Genomic DNA, 27,210 nt, shown 5'->3' on the forward strand with positions numbered 1-27,210 from the left:
CCCTGTAAACCGTAGCACGTCAGAAACCTCCCAACCCCTGTAAACCGTAGCACGTCAGAAACCTCCCAACCCCTGTAAACCGTAGCACATCAAACCTCCCAACCCCTGTAAACCGTAGCACATCAAACCTCCCAACCCCTGTAAACCGTAGCACATCAAACCTCCCAACCCCTGTAAACCGTAGCACGTCAGAAATCTCCCAACCCCTGTAAACCGTAGCACGTCAGAAATCTCCCAACCCCTGTAAACCGTAGCACGTCAGAAACCTCCCAACCCCTGTAAACCGTAGCACGTCAGAAACCTCCCAACCCCTGTAAACCGTAGCATGTCAGAAACCTCCCAACCCCTGTAAACCGTAGCACGTCAGAAACCTCCCAACCCCTGTAAACCGTAGCACGTCAGAAACCTCCCAACCCCTGTAAACCGTAGCACGTCAGAAACCTCCCAACCCCTGTAAACCGTAGCACGTCAGAAACCTCCCAACCCCTGTAAACCGTAGCACATCAAACCTCCCAACCCCTGTAAACCGTAGCACATCAGAAACCTCCCAACCCCTGAGAAACAAACAAAAATATGAATCCCCTATTCAGCCCCCAGATATGGACCCCAAAGTCTTACCCATGCCTCCAACTTCAAACCCCCTGTCTTTTCTTGTTGATCCCCAAACACAACCCTAAGAACATAACGCTGAATCTGTTCTCCGCCCCTCCCCGTACCTTCACGACAGCTACATGACTCACTTAACGCTCAATACCACACGCTCCTCTCACTATAAGCCTGTTTATCCCATAATGAGCGGTAAGATTGACAGTACTTAAGCCCACGCAAGAGTGTGTATTCACATCTCTGTCAGGTTGGTAGAGAGCGTACAACCCTCTGTTGGTACGGATACTGTGGGAATTGCAGCGGGATCTCCCTGTCTAGTGAAGGAGAGAGACTGTTTACACTAATGTAGAGCTCAGCTCTGCTCAGGCGTCGCTAATGACACGGCTGCCTGTCAGGCTCCTGTGTCTGGGTACTGTGTGTGAGAGAAACAGATTGCTCTCTATCTGTGTTGCAACTCGGTGTGAGTCCGGGTTTCTATGATTTTTCTTAGTGTGTCCATGTTGACTGTGATATCAGTGGGGTAGTGGCTTGGTTAGCTATCAGGTGTAGAAGAGTGGCTGTCTTTCTGACCTGCTTGTTATTACATTCCGGATGAGACGGCAGCCTGCCTGACGGGGCATCAGAGACTGGCCAGTGGCCACACATGACCACACTAGACCCCTTCAGAGAGGCACAGTCCAGACACTCACACAACAGACCATTTGACCATGTGTACCGACAAACAAGACATATTTATCACCACTGACGCACAGTGTACCTACTTAAATAAGACCATAACTCTAGGAAAGACATCAGAGAAGTGTCCATTTTGTCCAACTGGAAATTTATACAATTTGTAAATGGTTTGTGTCTTGACTCCTTATCAAGCATGATAGGAAACTGCTGTGGATGAACAGATATTGAGCCAACGCTACAGTGGAAAAATACAGCATCTATTCAAAGGCAAGAAGACATTGAATAAGGCCATATAAAATAGAGAATAATGACGTTTCAGGTAGGTTAGGTTACCTTAGTGCTGGGCCATCTTGTCCTTCTGGTCCACGCCTGACAACGCATGTATTTATTTTTCATTTCCTCCTGTAGGAGTCTGTCCTATAACAACCTGAGTCGTCTGGACGAGGGTAGTCTGGCGGTGCTGGGGGACCTCCACACCCTCCGTCTGGGGCACAACTCCATCAGCCACATCACTGAGGGGGCCTTCAGAGGCCTCAAAGCCGTGCGCCTCCTGTAAGTCCTCCTGAACGCACCTAGAGCACACACAACTATGGTTCCACACTGTAGACTCATCCTTTTACTAGTTTAAAGGTCCAATGCAGCCGTTTTATTTCAATATCAAACCATTTCTACCTTACTGTAATAGATTGCCATTACAATTGTCAAAACATTGCCTTTAGCAAAAAATATATATCTCAAGCAAGAATTTAGCTAAGACTGTCTGGAAGTGGTCTGAATGGGGAGGGGAATAGTGAATACTAGCTATTATTGGCAGAGAGGTTTGGAACTCTTTGTCTATTAACCAATTTACCATGCAAAGCCTAAACTCCCGCCCATGCAAACCTGCTGATTAGAAGTTCCTGTGTAGATTTGTATTTTAAACCAGCAACTATCAGGAAATAACACTGATCAAATGTTTTCACACTTTTACAGTGGTAGTTTCATCAGTTGTTGTACAAAATGATATAAAACATAGGAAAACAGAACTTTGACTGCACTTGGCCTTTAAGAACAATTCAGTTTATTCATGTGGATTCAACATGGCTTTATTAAGCCCCTCTGGGGCCATTTACAATGTGGAGTTAGCTGTTTACTTTTCAGACCATTGCTTTTAAACAGATATAGTTTGTATTCCTGCATATCCACGTGTATCTGTTTGAGGTGTGCATGTGTCACTATTGTCATGTTTTCATTCTGTAAGAACTTTTATTCTGGTGCTTCTTTTCTCGTCTTCCCTCTTTTCGGTCGTTGGTTAACATCGATGTTGGATGCACATGTGTTCCCTGTCCTCTGCCTCCCTGTAGATTCTTTGCCTTTTTAAACGGAGCAGTGAAAAGCAGTATGGGAGAATTCTCTCCCCCCACACCCTTATGCACACACCTTGAACAGGAAGAAAGAGAGGAAGAGGGAGGCTGGGGGGTGGGGTCCTTCTGCTAATGTCTTTTTGGCCCAGGATTTTCCCAGAGAGCCAGAGAAAAGAGTCAGACCTTTGCTTTGGAGACGAGGCCTTTCTCACAGGGGGGTGACAAGCCAAGGCGTATACAGGCCTTTCTCTGCTGACACAGGGGGAGCGTTGGGCTAGGGAGCGTTGGGCTAGGGGGGAGCGTTGGGCTAGGGGGGAGCGTTGGGCTAGGGGGGAGCGTTGGGCTAGGGGGGAGCGTTGGGCTAGGGGGGAGCGTCGGGCTAGGGGGGGAGCGTCGGGCTAGGGGGAGCGTCGGGCTAGGGGGGGGGGGGCGTCGGGCTAGGGGGGGGAGCGTCGGGCTGGGGGGGGAGCGTCGGGCTAAGGGGAGCGTCGGGCTAGGGGGGGAGCGTCGGGCTAGGGGGGGGAGCGTCGGGCTAGGGGGGAGCGTCGGGCTAGGGGGGAGCGTCGGGCTAGGGGGGGGGCGTCGGGCTAGGGGGAGCGTCGGGCTAGGGGGGGGGCGTCGGGCTAGGGGGAGCGTCGGGCTAGGGGGAGCGTCGGGCTAGGGGGAGCGTCGGGCTAGGGGGGGCTAGGGCTAGGGGGGGGCGTCGGGCTAGGGGGAGCGTCGGGCTAGGGGGAGCGTTGGGCTAGGGGGGGGAGCGTCGGGCTAAGGGGGGGGCGTCGGGCTAGGGGGGGCGTCGGGCTAGGGGGAGCGTCGGGCTAGGGGGAGCGTCGGGCTAGGGGGGGGAGCGTCGGGCTAAGGGGGGGGCGTCGGGCTAGGGGGAGGGAGCTCAGCTGTGTGATAGGCCCTCTGTTTGGCTCCCCTCTCACCCGCTCATTCTTTCTTGGCCTTTTCTTTCTTTCTTTGCTTTGTTTTCCGCTCTCCCGTTACCTCTCTTTGCTTTCTAATTTAATTTTTTACTTTTCCCTTTTATGCTCACCCCTTTCTTCCTCTCTTTCCCTCTCTTTCCTCCCTTCCCTCTCTCTGAGGCAGATGTAATCAGTGAAGCGCTGGGTAGGCGCGGGCCCAAGCTGTAAGGGAGCTGAGACAGCTTTAATTGGGCAGCCACTGCCTACATTAACAAGGCAACGGCCATTCACACTCAGCCAGCCAGAAAGAATAGGGAATTGGCAGCTGAGTCCGGCCATGGAGGCAAAGTAACCAAAAGGAACTAAAGGGGGTGAGGGAAGGACTGAGGGGGGTAGGGGAATTATTATTCAAATGGTTCCTTTGCCCAGATGACTTCAGCAGTTAAAGGGTTTTCTCTGCATAGAAAAGTCTTTGGTGGGCTGCCAAAGTGTTTTTTCGTGACACCTTTTCTGTGGGGGGTTCAGGATGGGTAAAGGTTTTCAGTTTAAAATTAATATAAATTATGTAGAAAATATGTTAGATGTTTGAGTCACTTCGATAGCATAAGTCATAGCAAAATGTGTAGAAGAGCAGGAAATTTGCTTTAAAACTGCACATCCAAAGACATTGTGTGCCCGCCAACCTCTCCATGCTGTTCTGAATTATACATGTGTACCCCTGTGTTGGGTTGTGCCTTCACCCCGCTCTTCCTCACAAAGGAAAGAATGTGCTTGGCTGGCAGAGCAGATCAGCAGAGAGGCTTGCTCTTTAGACCAGGTGCAGGAGGGGTAACCCGTGACTTCCAGCCCCATCTCTGCCAAGGCTACACAGTGTTCCAGCTCTGGCATCCTGTTCTGCTCTCCTCTTCCTCTATCTCTCTTATCCCTTCTCTCTCTCCACAGGGAGCTGGACCATAATGACATTTCAGGCACAATAGAGGACACCAATGGGGCCTTCTCTGGACTGGACAGCCTCAACAAGCTGTGAGTATCCCCCCTCCTTCTCTCACCCCCCCCCCCCCCCCCCCCTTTCCTCCATCCCCCTCTCCTCAGAACCGGTCCCTTCAAGCTGGCTGCCCTGCCACTGGTTGATGATTGTCTGCAGATCTTCAGTCCAGCGTGAAGGGTTTCCTCTGAGGAGTATTGCCTACCTATAGCCTATATCTAGTTCTCCCAGACCTGGCTTCAGACAGGACCAGCTCCATCTCTCCCAGACCTGGCTTCAGACAGGACCAGCTCCATCTCTCCCAGACCTGGCTTCAGACAGGACCAGCTCCATCTCTCCCAGACCTGGCTTCAGACAGGACCAGCTCCATCTCTCCCAGACCTGGCTTCAGACAGGACCAGCTCCATCTCTCCCAGACCTGGCTTCAGACAGGACCAGCTCCATCTCTCCCTTACCTCTGGGCCTCACACGTCATTTGGAAGTGTAACACTGAGAGATGACTTTAAAAGCTGCTCCAAGTTTTATTAGGCTTTTTCATGAAGCATGCGGGTTCATATTTTAACGGCAACAGACTTGAAACGAGCATGAATCTGGTTTTCATTTGGTTTACCAGACTCTCAACTACAATTGTGTCCAAGTTCAGAGTGTCTGTTGGTGGGAATTGAACTGCCTTGACGGTTAAACGATGTAAATTTGTTGTGATCTCTCGTATAACTATTAAACCATAGCACAATGAACATAGTGGGCCCTAAACAATCCTGGGATAAAAGATGGTGTCCAACCAAGGCCGTTCCCTGTGAGTGCTAGCCTATTGAAAGGGCTTTTCTATCAGCCTGCAGGATATGAGCCTCAGCAGCTCTGTCGGTCTCTAGCCCTGCTCCTCTCTCTCTGCTCCACAGCCATGCCTTCCTGCCTGTTGTTAGGGACTGAAAGAGGGTGAAATTGGCCTAGCGCTGGCACAATTCTTCCATCCCGCCGGAAAACAACACTCCCCAGCCCTGGGAAAAACAGAGAGAGATGGGAGGGACATTAAAGTGTCCTCCACACGCTTTGTGTCCCAGATTGTGATGGGAGAATGCTCTGGGTTAACTTGTGCTCTCACAAGTGGTCACAAAAAAACGTATTTTCTCATTGCTCTTTTGAGGTGGAAAAATAAATTAATATATTGAGTGTAGAAATTTTTGTTACATCATTAAAGCATTTTTAATTTTTTTTCCTAAATGTGATTACTCCATGAAGACAATGTGATTGGAATGAAAGGCAATGCAGACTGCTAGATGTGCAATGTGATGGTGGGAATAAGATCGCTTTTATAAATATTTATTTAAATATGCTAAATCCATTGGATGGAAGTGCAGTAACTTAGTGAGTAGTGGTTGTCTGTGATGAAGCCTGCTGTGCAGCCGTCTCCCTCTGTATTCTAGAAACATAGACCTCTGGCTGATGTGGGACCAGGAGCTAACAGGTTGTCCATGACCAGTCGTCTGCCTGGGGGCCCCCGAAACAGAGGCTTTCTTATAGAACGCCTGTGACGAATACCTCTTATCAACATGCATCTTAGTGTTAGCTAATCTCCCCCAAATGTAATAGCCAAGCAGATACACACCCAATGGTTTTTGAAACATAGTTTGTATTCACATTGCACTGTGTAGATTTTCAGTGGGTCCGTATAGAAGGGGAGAGTGGAGGAGGCGTGACAGGATTGAAAGGTTCCAATGCAGGGGTCTTAACTCTAAACCAGCCAACTGTGTCCATCCGCTCCTCCTGGGAAGGAAGGGAAACGAAGGATGGAGGGACGGACGGAAGGGGAGAAGGAGGGAGGGTAGAGGTGTCTTTTGAAGAGCGCCTGGGATTAGACCCCCAGAGCTGCTTGTTCCTTGCTTGAACCCGCCTTGACAAGGCTACTTTTATTACTCTACAAGCTGTGTTGTCCCCCAGTGAGACAACCTGCTTTTCATGTGGCCCCCCCTGGCTCTCAGCCCCCCCCCCCCGGCTCTCAGCCCCACCCTGTCATCGCTATTAAATACTAATAAAGATAAAAGTGGTCTTTGAAGAGCAGGGCCGGGAGGGGCCGGGCCCCGAGTCCCTCACCCTCCTAATCTCCACACAGTTCGGATTTCCAATACCTCAATCTTCTGGTCTTATCAGATTCAACCCCACTAATTGTGCCTTTCTCCCCCCTTACCCCTTCCTCCTCTCTCTTTCACTTTCTCTCTCTTTCACTTTCTCTCTCTTTCACTTTCTCTCTCTTTCACTTTCTCTCTCTTTCTCTCACGTTTATCGGCGCCCTTCATGTTTGGAAATTGCAGGACTCTGTTTGGAAACAAGATCAAGTCGGTGGCCAAGAAAGCCTTCTTAGGCCTGGAGGCCCTGGAGCACCTGTGAGTATCCCACAATGCACTGCACGCCCCCAAGTGCGGCTGCCAAAAGTAGCTGCCTAAGAGGGCTGTTAGAAATGAAATCGTGTCTTTGTTAAAGGAGAAGACAGGCAGTTTGTGGGGCAAGCTGCTTCCCTCTCGTTAGAGGCAGCTTCAACTTTGGTCTTTCTCCCTGGTGCAAGGGAGAAAAGTTATTGAGCATATGGTCAGTTTGGTACAAGAAATTTAATTTATATAAGCTCTTTCACAGACTGACCGTTAGGGGAAAAAAATGATTTTTGAAAAGCTGGAAAGTGACATTGGTCTTAAACGCCTGAATCTTTCCACCTTGTTTAAAGTCAGCCCTTGCTGGCCGTGACACCGCTGTGTGCGCGTGTGTGTTCCCGTGTCCCCTTTATGTCAGTGCTGATGGGTGGCCCTCTGTTTAATGTCTCAACAGGAATCTGGGAGAGAATGCCATCCGCTCTATTCAGCCAGAGGCCTTCAGCAAGATGAGGAGCCTCAGGAACCTGTGAGTCTGCAATGATGAACATATATATACATACATACATACACACACACACACACACACACACACACACACACACACACACACTCCTCACACTTAGTCTCTGGAAACTGTGATTGTCTTCACAATGTTATGATATGGCTACACAATACTGCTGCAGTTCATTCTTTCAGATCAAAGCAAGTCTTTAAAGGAGAATAACAAACTCTTCAGTCCTAACAGTCCCCCCCCCCCCAGGCTCATCCAGAGTGACAGTCTCCTGTGTGACTGTCAGCTCCACTGGTTCCCTGAGTGGCTGTTGAGCCGGGGGCTACAGACGGGCGTAGAGGCTACCTGTGCCCATCCTGAAACCCTGAAGGGAACCAGCATCTTCCAGGCTCCGCCAGAGAGCTTTGTCTGTGGTGAGTTGTGTGTGTGTTAGGGCTTTCTGTCAGACCGTGCAGCCAGCAGCTAAGACCAGATGGTGTTTTAAATTCCAGCTCTTGCTTGTTTACAGTGTGGGTGTGTGATTTTGTTCAAGTGTTTTGATGTAGGTTCACGGTGTCTGTTTGATCTGTGATGTGCTAATCCTTCCTTGTTTGTATGTATGTATGTATGTATGTATGTATGTATGTATGTATAGTATACATATCTCCTGTCACTGAGAAAACATTTGGTTACAAAGAATAATGCTTATGTAGGTTTATTGTTGTCTCTCCACCTCTCTCTTCCTGTAGATGACCTGCCTAAGCCCCAGATCACAGTGCAGCCAGAGACCACAGTGACGGTTCTGGGTAGTGACGTGCGCTTCACGTGCACGGCGGCCAGCAGCAGCAGCTCACCTATGACCTTCGCCTGGCGCAAAGACCAGGAGCTGCTCCGCCATGCAGAGGTGGAGAACTTCGCCCACCTGAGCGCTCACCACGGGGGGGTGATGGAGTACACCACCATTTTGCACCTGCGTCATGTGACCTTCACCCACGAGGGCCGATACCAGTGCATCATCACCAACCACTTTGGCTCCTCCTACTCTACCCAGGCCCGCCTCACTGTCAACGGTACGCAGCCAGGCCCTGAAGGATTAACGGTCTCCCAGTATGACTGCTTTATATAGATAGAAAATGTGAGTGTGTGTGTTTGTTTGCATGCGTGCGGTGAGATCCATGTCTCTCTGTAATATGCTGATTCAGCAGATATTTTGCTCAGTTAAACTCAATAAGTGAGTTGTTCTAGTGGTAAGAGATTAGGGGTAATTCTTAGCTTGAACAAAGCCTCTCTCTGCATGTCTCTGTGTGTGAGTCTCTGGGTGGAATTTGGAACAAATTGATTTAGGCGCGTTGTGGAGCTATTACACGCCCTGTCAGTTTGGCCAACAGATGCTGAGTGATTGGCTGCCCTGCCCTGCCCACCCAAATCAAACCCTCTCCCTAAAACAGAGACTCTTGTGTTAACCTCTGTACTTCTCTGTTGTGGCTAACCCAGTGTGTCAATATCTTCCTTCCCCACAGTCTTGCCTACGTTAGTGAAGATGCCTGGAGACAACACTATCCGTACGGGCACCACTGCCAAGCTGGAGTGTGCTGCTGAGGGGCACCCCACCCCCCAGATTGCCTGGCAGAAGGATGGGGGCACGGACTTCCCGGCGGCGCGCGAGCGGCGGATGCATGTGATGCCGGACGATGACGTGTTCTTCATCATGGACGTCAAGCCGGAGGACATGGGCGTGTACAGCTGCACCGCCAAAAACACAGCGGGCGCCGTGTCTGCCAACGCCACCCTCACCGTGCTGGGTAAGTCTGACTGCTGGTCACTAGGGCTGGGAATTGCCAGGGACCTCACAATACGACATTGGATACGACTTGCATACTTAGGTGCCGATATGATGTATTGGGATTCTCACCATTCTATATGATGTTCCAAACATATTGCTCTCTGTTGCAGAGAGAGCATGAGAAAACGAGTGTTGATCAGTCAGGGAAATAAAAGTGCTGAAAACACGTTGGCTCACTATTAAAAAAGAAGATGGAAAATAGGATACAGTAGTTTTGGCACAGATACAGCCGACTAATGCTACCTAGCAAGAAAAAAAAATGATACTTGAAGTCAAAGTATCAATATAATATCGTCCAAAATATTGCGTTATGTAACTGTATAGAATTTTTCCCTCTTACTACTGGCCTCGCCCCACGCCTACTGGCAGCCTCGCCCCACGCCTACTGGCAGCCTCGCCCCACGCCTACTGGCAGCCTCGCCCCACGCCTACTGGCAGCCTCGCCCCTTGCCCTTCTAGTAGAGGAGGCTGGTGGGAGGAGCTATAGGAGGACTGAAATGTGAATGTATGGGAGGCTGGGCTCATTGTGGAGGCTGGGCTCATTGTGGAGGCTGGGCTCATTGTAGTTTCCATGTTTGATACTGTTCTATATACTACATGTTCGACTCCGTTCCAATTATTCCATTCCAGCCATAACAATGAGCCCAGCCTCCCATACATTTACATTTTTGTCACTTAGAAAACGCTCTTATCCAGAGTGACTTGCAGTTAGTGCATTAGTTTTAAGATGGCTAGGTGGGACTTGCAGTTAGTGCATTAGTTTTAAGATGGCTAGGTGGGACTTACAGTTAGTGCATTAGTTTTAAGATGGCTAGGTGGGACTTACAGTTAGTGCATTAGTTTTAAGATGGCTAGGTGGGACTTACAGTTAGTGCATTAGTTTTAAGATGGCTAGGTGGGACTTGCAGTTAGTGCATTAGTTTTAAGATGGCTAGGTGGGACTTACAGTTAGTGCATTAGTTTTAAGATGGCTAGGTGGGACTTACAGTTAGTGCATTAGTTTTAAGATGGCTAGGTGGGACTTACAGTTAGTGCATTAGTTTTAAGATGGCTAGGTGGGACTTACAGTTAGTGCATTAGTTTTAAGATAGCTAGGTGGGACTTACAGTTAATGCGTTAGTTTTAAGATGGCTAGGTGGGACTTACAGTTAGTGCATTAGTTTTAAGATGGCTAGGTGGGACTTACAGTTTGTGCATTAGTTTTAAGATGGCTAGGTGGGACTTACAGTTAGTGCATTAGTTTTAAGATGGCTAGGTGGGACTTACAGTTAGTGCATTAGTTTTAAGATGGCTAGGTGGGACTTACAGTTAGTGCATTAGTTTTAAGATGGCTAGGTGGGACTTACAGTTAGTGCATTAGTTTTAAGATGGCTAGGTGGGACTTACAGTTAGTGCATTAGTTTTAAGATAGCTAGGTGGGACTTACAGTTAGTGCATTAGTTTTAAGATAGCTAGGTGGGACTTACAGTTAGTGCATTAGTAAGTACATTTTTCCTCAATACAGTAACTATCAGTAAAGTCAGAGCTAGTGTGGGGGGAGTCAAGTGCGAGTGTTAGTTCACAATTATCATTATTTCTAGAGCGCCTCCCATTCATGGCTCACCTTCACATGACCATAATACAGATACTAAGTCTAAAAATGAACACTTAGTAAACTGCTCTAAAGCCAGCTGTGAACTGGTGAGCCTTGGTCCTAGAATGAAATGCTTCTGGCAGCTGTGGCCTTCCTCGAGGTCAGAGGTCAGGGTAGGGGTCAGATGGGGGAGGGTGGGATAGAGGGGTTTTTGTTAACCGTTCTCACCCCTCTCCTCAGAGTGGGAGGGAGACTGCAGGCCTCCATTCTCCTAGAGGGGCTTGTATTGGACGTGTAAGGGCTTGGTCTACTCTACCTTATGTAGTGCTTTTAGTCCAGAACAACTCCTCCCAGGGACACGAGGTAGCAACAGCCCTCAGGAGTGGCTTTGTAATGTTTAGTCATGCATGTGGAAAGAAAAGTCAGAGCTGTGGCCCAGTCTGAAAAGGTGGAGTAGACCGAGTGAGATCATGGTGTTCTATATCAGTCTGTGTTGAACAAAGCATAATGGACCATCACCAGTTGTCATTGCGTAGTTTGATATGAAGGGTTGAGTAGAGTTGGGATTGACCAGTCTGCTCTGGTGGGATGACTACACTTTGACCTGTGACCCCTCCCGTCTACAGAGACGCCCCACCTGGCCCAGGAGCTGGAGGACCGTAGTGTGGTGGTGGGGGAGACTGTAGTCCTGCAGTGTAAGGCGCTAGGCAGCCCCCTACCCAAAATCACCTGGCTGAGGAACGACCAGCCCTTCCGCCCCTCCGACCGACACCACTTTACCCCCGGCAACCAGCTGCTGGTCATCGGCAGCGCCGCCGTAGAGGACGCTGGGAGGTACACGTGCGTCATGTCCAACAGGCTAGGCACGGAGCGCGCCCACAGCCAGCTGAGTGTCCGCCACACTGCCTGCGCCGCATCACCTGGCCCCAGCACCGTCACGGTGGGCATCATAGTCATCGCTGTGGTGACTAGCATCGTGGTGACCTCTCTGGTGTGGGTGTGCATCATCTACCAGACGCGCAAGAAGAGCGAGGAGTGCAGCGTCACCAACACGGGTGAGAGGGCGCTCATGTCGTTCTACTCATCACAGGGAATGGCTCTACACCATCCATGTGGCGTTGTTGACCGTAGTTTGTGCTGATGGTTTCTCTCCCCTCCCAGATGAGACCAACGTGCCCCCGGACGTCCCCAGCTACCTGTCCTCCCAGGGGACCCTCTCGGAGCGCCAGGATGTGTGCGTCCGTGTGGAGGCTAGTGGTGGACCTCTGCCCAACACACACACAGACAACACAGGTAGTGTGTTCAGTTTGGTATCCATATGAACCTCCAATACTCAACCATGACTGATCAGTGAATGTTTTCTTTAAATCGCCTCTAAATTCATGAAATTGTGGAAAAGGGTGGGTGTGGTAATAATGACGTTCTCTCTGTCTGTGCTGGTCTAGGTTACGGTGAGGCTGTAGTGTGTACAGAGTGTATGGAGAATGGCTACTCCAAGTCAGACTCAGACTACCTCCCCCAGGGGCTGGGACCTGTATGCCTGGAGTACCAACAACACCACCACCACATGGACTACAGCGTACCTGTACCCTTAGGGGTGGACACAGGACCCTACACTGCCTCCCTCTGCAACGGGACCTCCAATGGAGTCAGAAGGGACGCCCAGCCACCTGCGTTTCCCAGCAACCACAACGTATTGTCATCACAGAGAAACCACAAGGACAGAAAAGGTAGAGTGCTCTTTCTATTCCACACTGTTGAGGACAGGATAAGGAATGGTAGAAAATATGTTGTGGATGGAGCCCTTAGCTGTGTAGATCAGCCTGCCATGACAAATCACAGTGAAGGGAATTTGATGAAAAGCCGCATTGAGTTCCCGTTGCTGCCTGACTCACAGGGGAGCAGGTCGGGTCTTGTCCCGGGATGCTGTACCTTTTGGCAAGGAACGGTCTGGGAGGAATTAGGGGTCAGAATTCCGATCCTTGCTTCATAATGTCAAATTAGCAATATGGATGCAATCGATAGCCTTGAGCTCTGCACAGATAGGGGTCTTGATTGTGTGTTCTCTTCTCTCTCGGTGTTCCCTCCCAGATTCCTCAGTGAACAGGACGGGACAGACGACGTTAGTGTGCTCCCTTTCTCAAGAGGAGGCCTTCCACAAGCCGGTGAAACTCGGCCCCGTAACAAGCCAATACACACTGGACACAGACTGTGAGCCAGAGCTCAGACAGACTCTCCTCTCTAATGGACATGCTCCCAGAGCCTTCCAGAGCCATGCACACCCCTCAGGAGAGCCAGCGACTAGCAGGCTCTCCCCACCCTGACACTACCAGACTCACTAGCCCTGAGTTGACTTGTTCTTTGCACTGGGAACTGCTACCTCAAACAGAGAGGCCAAGATCTGATCCTGTCCCCTGTTTGGACTAACGAGGCAGGAGAAGGGAGGGACGTCTGGAGTTTTGAAGGCGGTGCTTGTGTGGGCGGTGTCCCTTCTGAGCGGTGTCCCTTCTGAGCGGTGTCCCTTCTGAGCGGTGTCCCGTCTGAGCGTATCAGCTGTACATACTGAAACCTTCTCCTGGGAGGTGCCAACCAATCTTAGCTCCTAAACGTGACTTGCATTTGAAGCATGCAAATGTAGGTAATATTGTAGAGTAATGTGTGAAAGAGACAGAGCTATACCATTGGACAATTGACTGTACATAAGAGTTTTCATGTATATTATATAACTTTTACAAAGAGTATTTGAAATTATTCTGTGCATGACAAGGAACGGAGTGATGGTATTTTTTGTTGTCTTTAACAAGCCTTGTCAGCCTCTACCTGCTTCAACTGCCGTGCCTTATTGCATGATCAAAGAAACCACTAACCGGACTCTTAGTATAGCAGAGATGTGAACGCTATCGGTACACTCTGTCATACCATGGAACACTTTATTGCACTTGAATGTTGTTTGACAAATGCAAACGCTGCCCATCATGGCCTTAAACCATAACTCATATTTACTGGTATTTTATGAAGGAAGGGCTTTGATTTGGGTACAACACGGAACAAGGGGGGGTTTGGGATATGAAATTAGGTTTTGGATGTTTAAGCACTTTTGTACTACTCATACCCAATAGGAATGTAAGAATTCTTAGTCAGGAAACGTGTCACATTTGTGAAATAGCGATGGAATGTCAAGGCTATTCCACATGTCTGTCAAGGTACTGACCACCACTGCTCTTCAGCTGGCTTTGGTTTAGGGACTACATCCACGGTGCCTCAGCTCCCATTTATTATTCTTTTGTCAGATCCTTTGAATTCACATTTGTCATGAATGTTGGTCCAACTTCTAAAATCATTAGTCCCCCCCCATCCCAATATGTTCAGCTCTACCATGAACCTGTCATGCTGTAAAGGGAATGAGGAACTCGTACCAGGAGGCATTTTGAGACAGTTGTCACGCTGTTGTTCACACAGGGAATGGCCAGTATTTAGCCTTTGTCATAGCACCACACATCCTCATCATAATAATCATCATCGTCATCATTATGGTACTAGTACAACCTGTTTAATCATTCAGGAACTATTGACCGGTACAAATAGAATCTCTTCATTTTGTAAAACTGCTTACTGCTGGGAAACTTGTGAAATGTACCCTTGCCAAATCTAGGAAAAATGCCCCCTGTCTATAGGCCTGGATACACTGAATGTCAGATTAAACAGAATTACATTTTCCAATGTATGCAAAAAAATATTCTGTGTACACTTGCTATTTGCGGTACCAAAGGCTCAAATTGTTTGACATTTCAGCATATTCTTTAGAGAACAGGAATTCTAGATGGTCAGTCAGTTGTCATCATTCACGGGGGTGACATGCAGTCATTTATTTCAATAAACTATCTGAATCCATTGTACCAATGTCAAAGTTTAAACATTAAAGTGTCTAATAAAATCACATTTTGTGGAGTGTTTTTCCTTGCCTTTGTGGTTCCATAATGTCTCAAATTAGTAAGTGGGCCAGGCAAAGCAAAATGATATAGACTACTTGAATTAGCAGGTTTGTCAAAAGTATTGAACTCATTCATGTTGCTTCTGCCTCTGCAGATACATTGGAGGTCCATCTCTAAAGCCAGGGTTAATTCTAGGCTTGGCAAATGACCATAAGTCCATAGTGAATGAGGCTGGACAGAATGTACATATGTCAGTTGACTGACAGCCTCAGCCCTCTGGTGTACCAAACAAATGTGTGACGGGCTGTGACAAACATTCATCTCCCTGTCGCTCTCCCAGGCTTTAATGGTATTTACTTTCTCCCTCGACCGACATATGAAGGACACAATGGGAGTTATTTACAAAACATGGCCCCAGTGTAAATGTACCTGTTTTTGGAAAACCAATTTTATATTCCGAGAAACATTTTGATGCTTGCTCAATACTCTATGTTCACCAATGCATTAGAGTAAAAGGTTAATCTATTCAGGATGTCCTATCCTCCCACACCGTCAGTCAGGCCCATACTAGGAAAAAGGGGTCAATTAAATTGTACATGTTTTAATACTATCCCTTCAATGGAAGTTGGCTAAAGTACATCCATCTGCATTAATGTGGCGACAGTTGTGACTGTAGTAAATTAGTGTTTAATCCAGCAGAAACACAGGCCCCATCTAGCACTGAGATGACAGCCTGCAGGTGGATGAGCTCATGATGCTTCTTCTCTAATAGGCTTTCTGAGCTGAGATACAGTATGTCTGAATGGCTCCCTGGTGGCTCGTCAATGCAGGTGGTTTTGTTCACCGTATTCCCATACTGAATAATGGAGAGCAGTAACCTTGGATGGACAAACTACTGTGAGGTGATTATTCTACCATTTAACTACCCAGCTTTAGACAATGAACTGGAGAAAGCGGTGACATTGAACAAATATAATCACAAAGACTTTCATAGTATAAAAATATGGCTTTTAATACCATTTCCTCTCACATGGTCATACAGTGAAGATACTTGGCTCAGAGATATGCGATCCTTGCTGTTAAAAAAATGGAATTCACTCAGTTAAACTCAATCTGCAGCGCACTGAGAAGCAGGAACGCAGACCTCTGGGTAAAGCGATCAGGGATGACTCACACCTGGTGTCCCTCCTCGGGGCCAGTTCAGGCTGGGTCAGCACAGCACAGAGCCCTCTCCCACCTGCCCTCATGACAAGGTCTTTATAGCAGGGTGCGTCGGACCTTCTCATAAGCACCCAGGAAGATAAAACCTCCCAGACTGATGGACGTGACTCGAGGTATACTGCCAGAAAACAGACTGAAAAGACAGAGACAAAATTGCATCAGGTATTATGCAAGAGTAACATGTTACTTGTTTTATTTTACTAGGTCTTGTTCCATGTTTCTCTGTTAAAATGTATGTTCTGAGAGGGATTTCATGCTATTTTAGGGAGCAGGGGCCTATTAAGAAGATCTAGAGTCAGTTTCAGAAGCTAAGGAACAGAAAAGCTGTTTCTGAGTTAATTTTAGAAGCTAGGAGACTGGGTAGGAGGATTTAGAGTGAGTTTTTCGAAGACAAGAGACTAGAGAGGAAGTTTTAGAGTCCATTTTAGAAGACGGGAGTGGAGAGGCTGTTTTAAAGACAGCTTTAGAAGCTAGGGGACTGAAAAGCTGTTTATAGTCAGTTATTGAAGACAGGAGACTGGGGAGGATGTTTTTGAGTCCATTTTAGAAGACAGGGGAATGGATAGGCTGTTTTAGAAGCTAGGGGAGTAGAAAGTTGTTTCAAAGAAAGTTTTAGAAGTTAGGGGACTCTCCAGACTGTTGATGTTGTGGAGGTCAGGGGATGGTGACAGGCCATGAGAGTACGCCAGTCTCCCAAGGCCCTTTTCCACACAGCTGTTTTGTGGATTACTGCTGAACCCCCTGATGGGCCTCCCTGGAGCTTGATCTGTCTGCCTGACTGATGGCCAGATGACATCCACACACGTCCCTCTGCTGTCCATCCGTGCGGCCGTCCAGCAACAGCCCCCTCAACTGGCTCAGCTCACACACCCCGGATCAGCCCAGTCATTCCTCGCTCTTTTTTTCTCCCTCTTCTCCACTCTCTTGTACACACACTATAGCATTTACACTCTCTCTCTCTCTCTCGGCCTCTCTCTCTCTGCTCTCCTCTCTCTCTCTCTCTCTCTCACTCTTTCTCTGTCTCTCTCTCTCTCTCTGCTCTCTCTCTCTCTGCTCTCCTCTCTCTCTCTCTCTCTCTCTCTCTCTCTCTCACTCTTTCTCTGTCTCTCTCTCTCTCTCTCTCTCTCCCTCTCTCGCTCTCTCTCTCCTCTCTCTCCTCTCCTTCTCCTCTCTCTCATTCTTCTCTCTCTCTCTCTCTCTCCTCTTCCTCTGTCTCTCTCTCTCTCTCTCTCTCTCTCGGCCTCTCTCTCTCTCTCTCTGCTCTCTCTCTCTGCTCTACTCTCTCTCTCTCTCTCTCTCTCTCTCTCACTCTTTCTCTGTCTCTCTCTCTCTCTCTCTCTCTCTCTCTCTCGGCCTCTCTCTCTCTCTCTGCTCTCTCTCTCTGCTCTCCTCTCTCTCTCTCTCTCTCTCTCTCTCTCACTCTTTCTCTGTCTCTCTCTCTCTCCCCACAGACTGGAAATATAATGGCTCCTATCCATTGGACTGTTTTGTTGCTTACTGAGAACCCCCACTCTGCCACTACGCCCCTACACTCCTCGGTCGGTTCGTCGATCTGTCTGCCCTGCCTCTGCTCTGGCCAGCAGCTCGAACTGCTCTGAGTGCCTTGGCTGCTCCAGGGCTGACCTACGTAACACAAAAGGCCCCAGAGGCCTGGGACACCTGTGGGGGCTGTGGTGAGGTTTTATGGCCCTCCATTTAGAAATGGGGTCACAAATGGTCTAACCGCTAATACATCAATTTTGTCAACTGCAAATCTGTACAAGGTGCCAAGCACGTCAGGGATCTCTCAACTATCCCAGCCATTTACAGAACTGCACGTTTAGGAATGCTCCTAGTCGGATCGGGTGTTTTGGAGAGGCTGCGCTCGTGTGTGTGTGTGAGCGCGTGTGGGTGTGTAAATGCTTAAGCTGGAACAAATGAGCAAGGGGACATTTCTCAAAGCATGTCATCCTGCCCTTCAGTTTGCTCTTTGCAGAGTTATCACCTTCGACTGAAATAGAAGTTAACACCCACTGTGTGTGAATCTCAACCTTTCCCATCACATGCATTATATATCAAAATACAGTACTTTTCGGACTGCTCATGTGGTAGGCTGCCAGTGCCTGACTGAAGCCAATGTTGTTCCTAACAACAAGCCAAGGAAAGCAATAGACAGAAAATAATGTCCCATTTTCAGTATCTGCCCATGTGAAAGATTGTTTTGGCAATGGGTCAGCACAGTTCTTAAAGCGTTCTAAGATTCTAAATTCTCCAGACCACCTCCACGTGTTCTGGCTCACAACAGTGTGTCACTTCCTGTCTGGGAGAAGCCCCACCTGTGGAACAAAATGGCTGAACTTCTCCCATAAACCCCTGGGGCTCGCTGACTCACTGACATCAGCAGCCCGCCAGCCACACAGATCAGTCATGCCCTGATCACCGGCCAATCACCTCACAGCCGCCTGACCACACAGCCTAAAATACCCGAGTCCTCAGCAGGAGAGAGAGAGCTGCTCATCACAGGCTTAGGTCTTAATCATGTTGAGAACCAGTGGTCTTAGATACACCACATGTCTTCATCTCCTTTTGATCAGGAGCACTTTTCTTCTCATTAATGATCTGCTCAAAGGAGATGCATCATTTCACCTTCATCTGCACTAATGGGAAAGAACTGGACAGTAGTCACTCACCATTAGAGCTTTCACCTCCTATGAAGTGACTATGGTGGAAGCCTTTAGTTGACAGGTAAACACACAATATGCTTCTGTTTGGGTTTCCTCCTATGAGTACACCAAGGTTGGGGTCAAGTCGGAATTTAATTAAATTCAAACAATTAATTTGAATTGGCCACGCACTACAGGAAGCAGAATTTGAATTGAATTTGAATGGAAGGAAGTAGAATTGAATTCAAAGCAATTCAAGTGAGACATGAATCTCATTAATTTGACAAATATTTTGCTACTGATTAATGCAAAGAAACAAACAGTATTTTTCTTTGTCATGAGATGTTATATTGTTCCCTTCCATACTGCAGTGTTTGATCTAATGCATTCTGGGAAACCATTTTTTTCTGATATTTAAAAGGGAATTATGAATTATTATAGACTAGAATGTTTCAACCTTATGCTACATGGTATTGGTAACCATACATGAGGTCAAAATAAAAATGTCTTTGATGATGTGTAGAATAAATAAGCCATTTGAATTTCATTTAATTAATTTCTACTTCCTTTAATTCACATTCTATTCAAATTCTTCACCTGTGGGTTGTGGAAAATTCAAAATCAATTAAAATTCAAGAATTGAATTGGAATTAAAATGCAACTTGCAATTCAATTCAGAATTGACCCCAACCCTGGAGCAGACAGTTGGGTTAAAAGTCTGAGCAGTAGGTTTAGGTCATGCGAAGTGGAGTGGACTTGGTGAACTCAGGTTTACATTGTTTTGTCGTGTTTCAGCTTCATTCTGGTTGGTGTGGGGAGGTCCTGGCTGTCGATGTGTTTTGGTTAGTGTGGTGAGGAGGTGTGTAACGTTGGTCTAACCCAGTTGTAAGGCAGGCAGGCAGGGCTCTGGGGCACAGCAAACAGATGGAAGCACTTTATGGCTTCACTAGACTGCAATTGGGCCTATTACCATAATTAAAGCTTTAAAGCCCCAGCCCCGGCGTAACTGCCACGTTTTTTCCCGAAGGAATCACCACACTGCTTTTCCTTCCTCTGGTTGTCCCAGAGAGACTGTGTATCACTATCAGGGGAAGGCATTTGGGGAACCCCATGTTGTACGGTTTATTATGTTTGCTCCTTCAGCTGTACAGAAAATCTCCCTCCAGCTAGCTTATCAGTAAACCAAGAGTTAGAGAAGAGAAGGAAAATATACCAGAAAAAGAGAGACAAAATATCAAAGAAGACAGGGAACATCAAAGAATACTCTTTCAATTACGGGCGGGTTGTCGAGGCAGCTGGGAGGCTTAGGGTAGAGACTTTTCTACAAGGGATCCCTCTATATGACGGCTTCATCAGCATAAGAAGAGCCATTCAATAACAAGCCCACCCCGTCCCTGGTCTTCTCTCTCCCCAGCCGAGTGCGTTGAAGCCCACCCCGTCCCTGGTCTTCTCTCTCTCCAGCCGAGTGCGTTGAAGCCCACCCCGTCCCTGGTCTTCTCTTTCCTCAGCCGAGTGCGTTGAAGCCCACCCCGTCCCTGGTCTTCTCTCTCCCCAGCCGAGTGCGTTGAATCCCACCCCGTCCCTGGTCTTCTCTCTCCCCAGCCGAGTGCGTTGAAGCCCACCCCGTCCCTGGTCTTCTCTCTCCCCAGCCGAGTGCGTTGAAGCCCACCCCGTCCCTGGTCTTCTCTCTCCCCAGCCGAGTGCGTTGAAGCCCACCCCGTCCCTGGTCTTCTCTCTCCCCAGCCGAGTGCGTTGAAGCCCACCCCGTCCCTGGTCTTCTCTTTCCCCAGCCGAGTGCGTTGAAGCCCACCCCGTCCCTGGTCTTCTCTCTCCCCAGCCGAGTGCGTTGAAGCCCACCCCGTCCCTGGTCTTCTCTTTCCCCAGCCGAGTGCGTTGAAGCCCACCCCGTCCCTGGTCTTCTCTCTCCCCAGCCGAGTGCGTTGAAGCCCACCCCGTCCCTGGTCTTCTCTCTCCCCAGCCGAGTGCGTTGAAGCCCACCCCGTCCCTGGTCTTCTCTCTCCCCAGCCGAGTGCGTTGAAGCCCACCCCGTCCCTGGTCTTCTCTCTCCCCAGCCGAGTGCGTTGAAGCCCACCCCGTCCCTGGTCTTCTCTCTCCCCAGCCGAGTGCGTTGAAGCCCACCCCGTCCCTGCTCTTCTCTCTCCCCAGCCAAGTGCGTTGAAGCTCACCCCGTCCCTGGTCTTCTCTTTCCCCAGCCGAGTGTGATTAAGGAACTACCCGGGGGTTATTAAACAGCCAGTCAATGTTGAATCAGAACCTCTTCCCAACATAATTGCACTCTCTGATTAGATTCCATTACTGCAGCCTACTCAAACAATCTCTGATAGTGCCTGAGAGAGAGGGAGAGAGACTGTTTTTAGCACCACCCCAAACCAAATCTGCTATTAACATCAGGGCCTGTATATCTTAACTAAATGATGGCTGCTCATACACACCAGACTATTATTCACAGGGCTGTTTGGTTTAGGGCTGGCAGGCCATCATTCCCTCCTGACCTGGCCTTTTCATTAGGAGATGTCATAAACACATCACACATTCAGCTCCACACATAAACCTTACCGTTGGCCCTACTAATGTCTTAATCAATAGGACTATTCAGAAAAGTTGTGTCTTTTGGAAAGCTCTTAATTCTCATTTTTCAGGTTTCTGCGCTGAATTTATGTCCCCTGACTAGTGTTCCTACCAGCAGGCAAACCTGATTATGTGAAGAACTGTAGGACTTTAAATCAGATAATGCAAAGTAAAAAAAAAAATGTACAGGCTAAGAGAAATGGTTTAAGATTTTTAAAAACACAGTCTTTCAACAATAGAAAGGGGAAGGGGATACCTAGTCAGAGACACTTGTTGAAATGTGTACATAGGTACAGAAGGCTCCCCCAGACTAGTCCTCAGGTTCCCCCAGAACAGCAGCGTGTGATGGGCCATACTTACCCCGTCAAGCCCCTAGTCTTCCACACATCTAACAGCACCAGTGGGATGTTTCCACTCGCTGTACTAGTCCCAGCCTGAGAGAGAGAGAGAGAGAGAACAAATAAGAGATGTGACGATAGATGGATAGTCTCCTCCACTTCCTGCCACTTGGACAGACAACCTGTTTAGTCTTCCTCTCCCATCCTACCTCCTCCCACTCCTCCACTCACAGACATCGGTGGCAACACAGGTGACACCCATAACCACCCACCACCCACACTCCACCTGTTGTAGTTTTATGCCAGATGTCTTGATTGGGGGGAGTGGGATCAGGAGTGGGGAGAGCGGGAGAAGTAGTTAAGCGTGAGGGGGGAGGGACTAGCGTGGCAAGAGGAATGGGAGGGTGATTAAAGAGAGGAGGGGAAGTGAAGGGTGGGGTGCGGGGTTAGCATAACTGTGGCCTGGACTGTAAATCACCCTGTGTGTTTGTGTGTGCCCAGCAGTATTTGTATTTATTATGGATCCCCATTAGCTGCTGCCAAAGCAGCAGCTACTCTTCCTGGGGTCCAGCAAAATTAAGGCAGTTTATACAATTTTAAAACATTACAATACCTTCACAGATTTCACAACACACTGTGTGCCCTCAGGCCCCTACACCACCACTACCACATATCTACAGTACTAAATCCATGTGTATGTATAGTGCGTATGTCATCGTGTGTGTGTATGCATGTGTATGTGCCAATATTTGTGTTGCTTCACAGTCCCCGCTGTTCCATGAGGTGTTTTTTTATCTGTTTTTTTTAAGATCGAATTTTACTACTTGTGTCAGTTACTTGATGTGGAATAGAGTTCCATGTAGTCATGGCTCTATGTAGTACTTTTTGCCTCCCATAGTCTGTTCTGGACTTGGGGACTGTGAAGAGACCTCTTGTGGCATGTCTTGTGGGGTATGCATGGGTGTCTGAGCTGTGTGCCAGAAGTTTAGACAGACAGCTCGGTGCATTTAACATGTCAATACCTCTCATAAATAAAAGTAGTGATGAAGTCAATCTCTCCTCCACTTTGAGCCAGGGAAGATTGACATGCATATTATTAATATTAGCTCTCTGTGTACATCCAAGGGCCAGCCGTGCTGCCCTGATCTGAGCCAATTGCAAAGTCCTTTTTTGTGGCACCTGACCACAGGACTGAACAGTAGTCAAGGTGCGACAAAACTAGGGCCTGTAGAACCTGCCTTGTTGATAGTGTTGTTAAGAAGGCAGAGCATTGTTTTATAATAGACAGACTTCTCCCCATCTTAGCTACTACTGCATCAATATGTTTTGACCATGACAGTTTACAATCTAGTGTTACTCCAAGCAGTTTAATCATCTCAACTTGCTCAATTTCCACATTATTTATTGCAAGATTTAGTTGAGGTTTAGGGTTTAGTGAGTGTTTTGTCTAAATACAATGCTTTTAGTTTCAGAAATATTTAGGGCTAACTTATTCCTTGCCACCCACTCTGAAACTACCTGCAGCTCTTTGTTGAGTGTTGCAGTCATTTCAGTCGCTGTAGTAGCTGACATTTATACATAGACACTCTGGCTTTACTCAAAGTCAGTGGCATGTCGTTAGTAAAAATGGCAAGGGGCCTAAACAGCTACCCTGGGGAATTCCTGATTCTAACTGGATTACATTTGAGAGGCTTCCATTAAAGAACAGCCTCTGTGTTCTGTTAGACAAGTAACTCTTTATCCACATTATAGCAGGGGGTGTAAAGCCATAAAACATACGTTTTTCCAGCAGCAGACTACGATCGATAATGTCAAAAGCTGCACTGAAGTCTAAAAAGACAGCCCCACAATCATTTTATCATCAATTTCTCTCAGCCAATCATCAGTCATTTGTGTAAGTGCTGTGCTTGTTGAGTGTCCTTCCCTATAAGCATGCTGAAATTCTGTTGTCAATTTGTTTACTGTGAAATAGCATTGTATCTGGTCAAACACAATTTTTTCCAGAAGTTTACTAAGGGTTTGTAACAGTCTGATTGGTCGGCTATTTGAGCCAGTAAAGGGGGCTTTACTGTTCTTGGGTAGCGGAATGACTTTAGCTTCCCTCCAGGCCTGAGGGCACACGCTCTCTAGTAGGCTTAAACTGAAGATGTGGCAAATAGGAGTGGCAATATCGTCTGCTATTATCCTCAGTAATTTTCCATCCAGATTGTCAGACCCCGGTGGCTTGTCATTGTTGATAGACAAAAAAACAATTAACCTCTTCCACACTGTCTTTACAGAATTCAAAAGTACAATTCTTGTCTTTCATAATTTGGGCCAATATACCTGGATGTGTAGTGTCAGTGTTTGTTGCTGGCATGTCATCCCTAAGTTTGCTTATCTTGCCAATGAAAAAGTCATTAAAGTAGTTTGCAATATCAGTGGGCTTTGTGATGAATGAGCCATCTGATTCAATGAATGAAGGAGCCGAGTTGGCTTTTTTTCCCCAAATGTAATTTAAGGTGCCCCAAAGCTTTTTACTATCATTCTTTATAGAATTTATCTTTGTTTCATAGTGTAGTTTATTTTTATTTAGTTTAGTCACATGATTTCTTAATTTGCAGTATGTTTGCCAATCAGTTGGGCTGCCAGACGTAATTGCCATACCTTTTGCCTCGACCCTCTCAACCATAACATTTTTCAATTCCTCATCAATCCAAGGGGATTTAACAAATTATACAGTCATTTTCTTAATGGCTGCGTGCTTATTAGTAACTGGAATAAGTAGTTTCATAAATGCGTCAAGTGCAGCGTCTGGTTGCTCTACATTACACACCACAGACCAGTAAATATTCTTTACATCATCAACATATGAATCACAACAAAACGTATTGTATGACCTCTTATACACTATATTCGGCCCAGCCTTTGGAACTTTGGTTTTCCTAGAGATGGCTATTATATTGTGATCACTACATCCTATGGATTTGGATACTTCTTTAAAGCAAATATCTGCATCGTTAGTAAAGATGTGTTCAATACATGTTGATAATTTAATTCCTGTGCTGTTTGTAACTACCCTGGTAGGTTGACTGACAACCTGATCCAGGTGGTTACAGTTTGGAGTTTTTTCCTGAGTGGGCAGCTTGATGATAGCCAGTCAATATTTAAATCACCCAGAAAATATACTTCTCTGTTGATATCACATACATTATCAAGCATTTCACACATATTACCCAGATACTGACTGTTAGCACTTGGTGGTCTATAGCAGCTTCCCACCAGAGAGGTGAGGCAGATTAACCTGTAGCCATATCACTTTAACAGTATTTAACATTAGATTGTCTCTAAGCTTTACAGGAATGTGGTTCTGAATATACACTGCAACACCACCTCCGTTGTCATTTCTGTCTTTTCGGTAGATGTTATAACCATGTATTGCTACCACTGTATCATCAAATGTATTATCTAAGTGAGTTTCATAGATAGTCAGAATATGAAGGTCATCTGTTACAAGCAAGTTATTGACTTCATGGACCTTATTATTGGTGAAATCACGGGAATCCTGTTGATTCCTACATCTGAATTCTCCCGTTTCTATTGGAGGGGCTGAGAAACCTCTTTCTCCTTCACTTGTCCCACACGTTTTATTTTTCCTCAGCAACAGAGAATCTCTCTGTCCAAAATACACACAGACCACAAGCAACTCAGAACAGGTCTATGCTGACATGCACACTCTCTCTATTTGGCTCTTATCCCTCTCTCCATTTTTCTGACATACATCCCCTCATTATATCTATCACTTGGTGTATCTGGGCACCTGTTGTACTGTAGCAGTGGGGTTCACTGGTGAGTATGTAATGTCTCTCTCTCTCTTCTGTTATTCCCCCTCTCCCCTCCTCCATTTCCCTAAACCCTCTAGTAGATGTAGGCAGTTTGGTCAGTAAGTTAGTCTGGGTGATGGGGGGACCTATTATAGCAGTAGCAAAGGCAGGGATGTGCCAGGCTCAGACTGGGGACCTGTTGTACACAGTAGCAGTGGGTACAGCTTTCAGAGGACACAGTGCTGTTTGCCAGGCTGTGGAAAGTGCAGCATGGTAAGAGTCCTGTTCTGTGTTTTTCTAGGTCCTGCTGGCCACTGAGGAACAGTCTGAGCAGTCTCTCTTAGCCAGCAGACCCACCCCTGTCCCTGCCAGCAGACCCACCCCTGTCCCAGCCAGCAGACCCTGCCCTGTCCCAGCCAGCAGACTCACCCCTGTCCCAGCCAGCAGACCCACCCCTGTCCCAGCCAGCAGACCCTCCCCTGTCCCAGCCAGCAGACCCTCTCCTGTCCCAGCCAGCAGACCCGCCCCTGTCCCAGCCAGCAGACCCGCCCCTGTCCCAGCCAGCAGACCCGCCCCTGTCCCAGCCAGCAGACCCCCCTGTCCCAGCCAGCAGACCCAGCCTTGTCCCAGCCAGCAGACTAGTCCCTGTCCCAGCCAGCAGACCCACCCCTGTCCCAGCCAGCAGACCCTCCCCTGTCCCAGCCAGCAGATCCTCCCCTGTCCCAGCCAGCAGACCCACCCCTGTCCCAGCCAGCAGACCTACCCCTGTCCCAGCCAGCAGACCCTCCCCTGTCCCAGCCAGCAGACCCACCCCTGTCCCAGCCAGCAGACCCACCCATGTCCCAGCCAGCAGACATCCCCTGTCCCAGCCAGCAGACCCTCCCCTGTCCCAGCCAGCAGACCCACCCCTGTCCCAGCCAGCAGACCCACCCCTGTCCCAGCCAGCAGACCCACCCCTGTCCCAGCCAGCAGACCCACTCCTGTCCCAGCCAACAGACCCACTCCTGTCCCAGCCAGCAGACCCATCCCTGTCCCAGCCAGCAGACCCACCCCTGTCCCAGCCAGCAGACCCTCCCCTGTCCCAGCCAGCAGACCCTCCTGTCCCAGCCAGCAGACCCTCCCCTGTCCCAGCCAGCAGACCCTCCCCTGTCCCAGCCAGCAGACCCTCCCCTGTCCCAGCCAGCAGACCTCCCCTGTCCCAGCCAGCAGACCCAACCCTGTCCCAGCCAGCAGACCCTCCCCTGTCCCAGCCAGCAGACCGTCCCCTGTCCCAGCCAGCAGACCCTCCCCTGTCCCAGCCAGCAGACCCACCCCTGTCCCAGCCAGCAGACCGTCCCCTGTCCCAGCCAGCAGACCCTCCCCTGTCCCAGCCAGCAGACCCGCCCCTGTCCCAGCCAGCAGACCTTCCCCTGTCCCAGCCAGCAGACCGTCCCCTGTCCCAGCCAGCAGACCCTCCCCTGTCCCAGCCAGCAGACCCGCCCCTGTCCCAGCCAGCAGACCGTCCCCTGTCCCAGCCAGCAGACCCTCCCCTGTCCCAGCCAGCAGACCCGCCCCTGTCCCAGCCAGCAGACCTTCCCCTGTCTCTGACTTTTCTTCTGGAACAGGAGGAAACTAATGTGACAAGCTCCAACACCGCCATATCCCATCAACACCCCTCCTCCCCTCCACCCCCACTTCTCTTCACCCCACGCCTCAGTCCTGTCTGGGCTTGTGCAACAGGCGTTCAGGGCCCCGGTGAGGGAAACAAAGGAAATTAACTACCATGGGTGATCTTATGTGGGGTTTTATAGAGTCTCAGAAAATGCTCCATTGTGTGTTTTAGCACTAAAAACGTGAATTAATGTAATAACCAGCTAATATTATGTCAATAAAATCCCAAGCGACCTCACCCCTAACTCTATA

At 48.4% G+C, this 27,210-nt stretch overlaps 2 protein-coding genes across 2 annotated transcripts in view; one reads left to right on the forward strand and one right to left on the reverse strand.

Moving 5' to 3' along the window:
* The window catches only part of LOC115207196 (leucine-rich repeats and immunoglobulin-like domains protein 1), a 68,749-nt gene extending 54,027 nt beyond the window's left edge, over positions 1 to 14,722 (forward strand). The window contains exons 9-19 of the mRNA XM_029774170.1: positions 1,690 to 1,833; positions 4,472 to 4,552; positions 6,824 to 6,895; positions 7,332 to 7,403; positions 7,638 to 7,801; positions 8,117 to 8,437; positions 8,888 to 9,169; positions 11,410 to 11,838; positions 11,945 to 12,076; positions 12,229 to 12,513; positions 12,875 to 14,722. Coding sequence (XP_029630030.1) covers positions 1,690 to 1,833; positions 4,472 to 4,552; positions 6,824 to 6,895; positions 7,332 to 7,403; positions 7,638 to 7,801; positions 8,117 to 8,437; positions 8,888 to 9,169; positions 11,410 to 11,838; positions 11,945 to 12,076; positions 12,229 to 12,513; positions 12,875 to 13,107 — 2,215 coding nt within the window. The 3' untranslated portion in view covers positions 13,108 to 14,722. The remainder of the gene's footprint in view (positions 1 to 1,689; positions 1,834 to 4,471; positions 4,553 to 6,823; positions 6,896 to 7,331; positions 7,404 to 7,637; positions 7,802 to 8,116; positions 8,438 to 8,887; positions 9,170 to 11,409; positions 11,839 to 11,944; positions 12,077 to 12,228; positions 12,514 to 12,874) is intronic.
* Positions 14,723 to 15,701: 979 nt separating this feature from the next.
* Positions 15,702 to 27,210, reverse strand: part of slc25a26 (solute carrier family 25 member 26) — a 69,697-nt gene continuing 58,188 nt past the window's right edge. Inside the window, exons 9-10 of the mRNA XM_029774958.1 lie at positions 21,528 to 21,601; positions 15,702 to 16,069 (exon numbers count right to left, since the gene is read on the reverse strand). Coding sequence (XP_029630818.1) covers positions 15,973 to 16,069; positions 21,528 to 21,601 — 171 coding nt within the window. The 3' untranslated portion in view covers positions 15,702 to 15,972. The remainder of the gene's footprint in view (positions 16,070 to 21,527; positions 21,602 to 27,210) is intronic.

The sequence above is a fragment of the Salmo trutta genome, chromosome 14 (genome assembly GCF_901001165.1).
Source record: "Salmo trutta chromosome 14, fSalTru1.1, whole genome shotgun sequence".
Taxonomy (NCBI): domain Eukaryota; kingdom Metazoa; phylum Chordata; class Actinopteri; order Salmoniformes; family Salmonidae; genus Salmo; species Salmo trutta.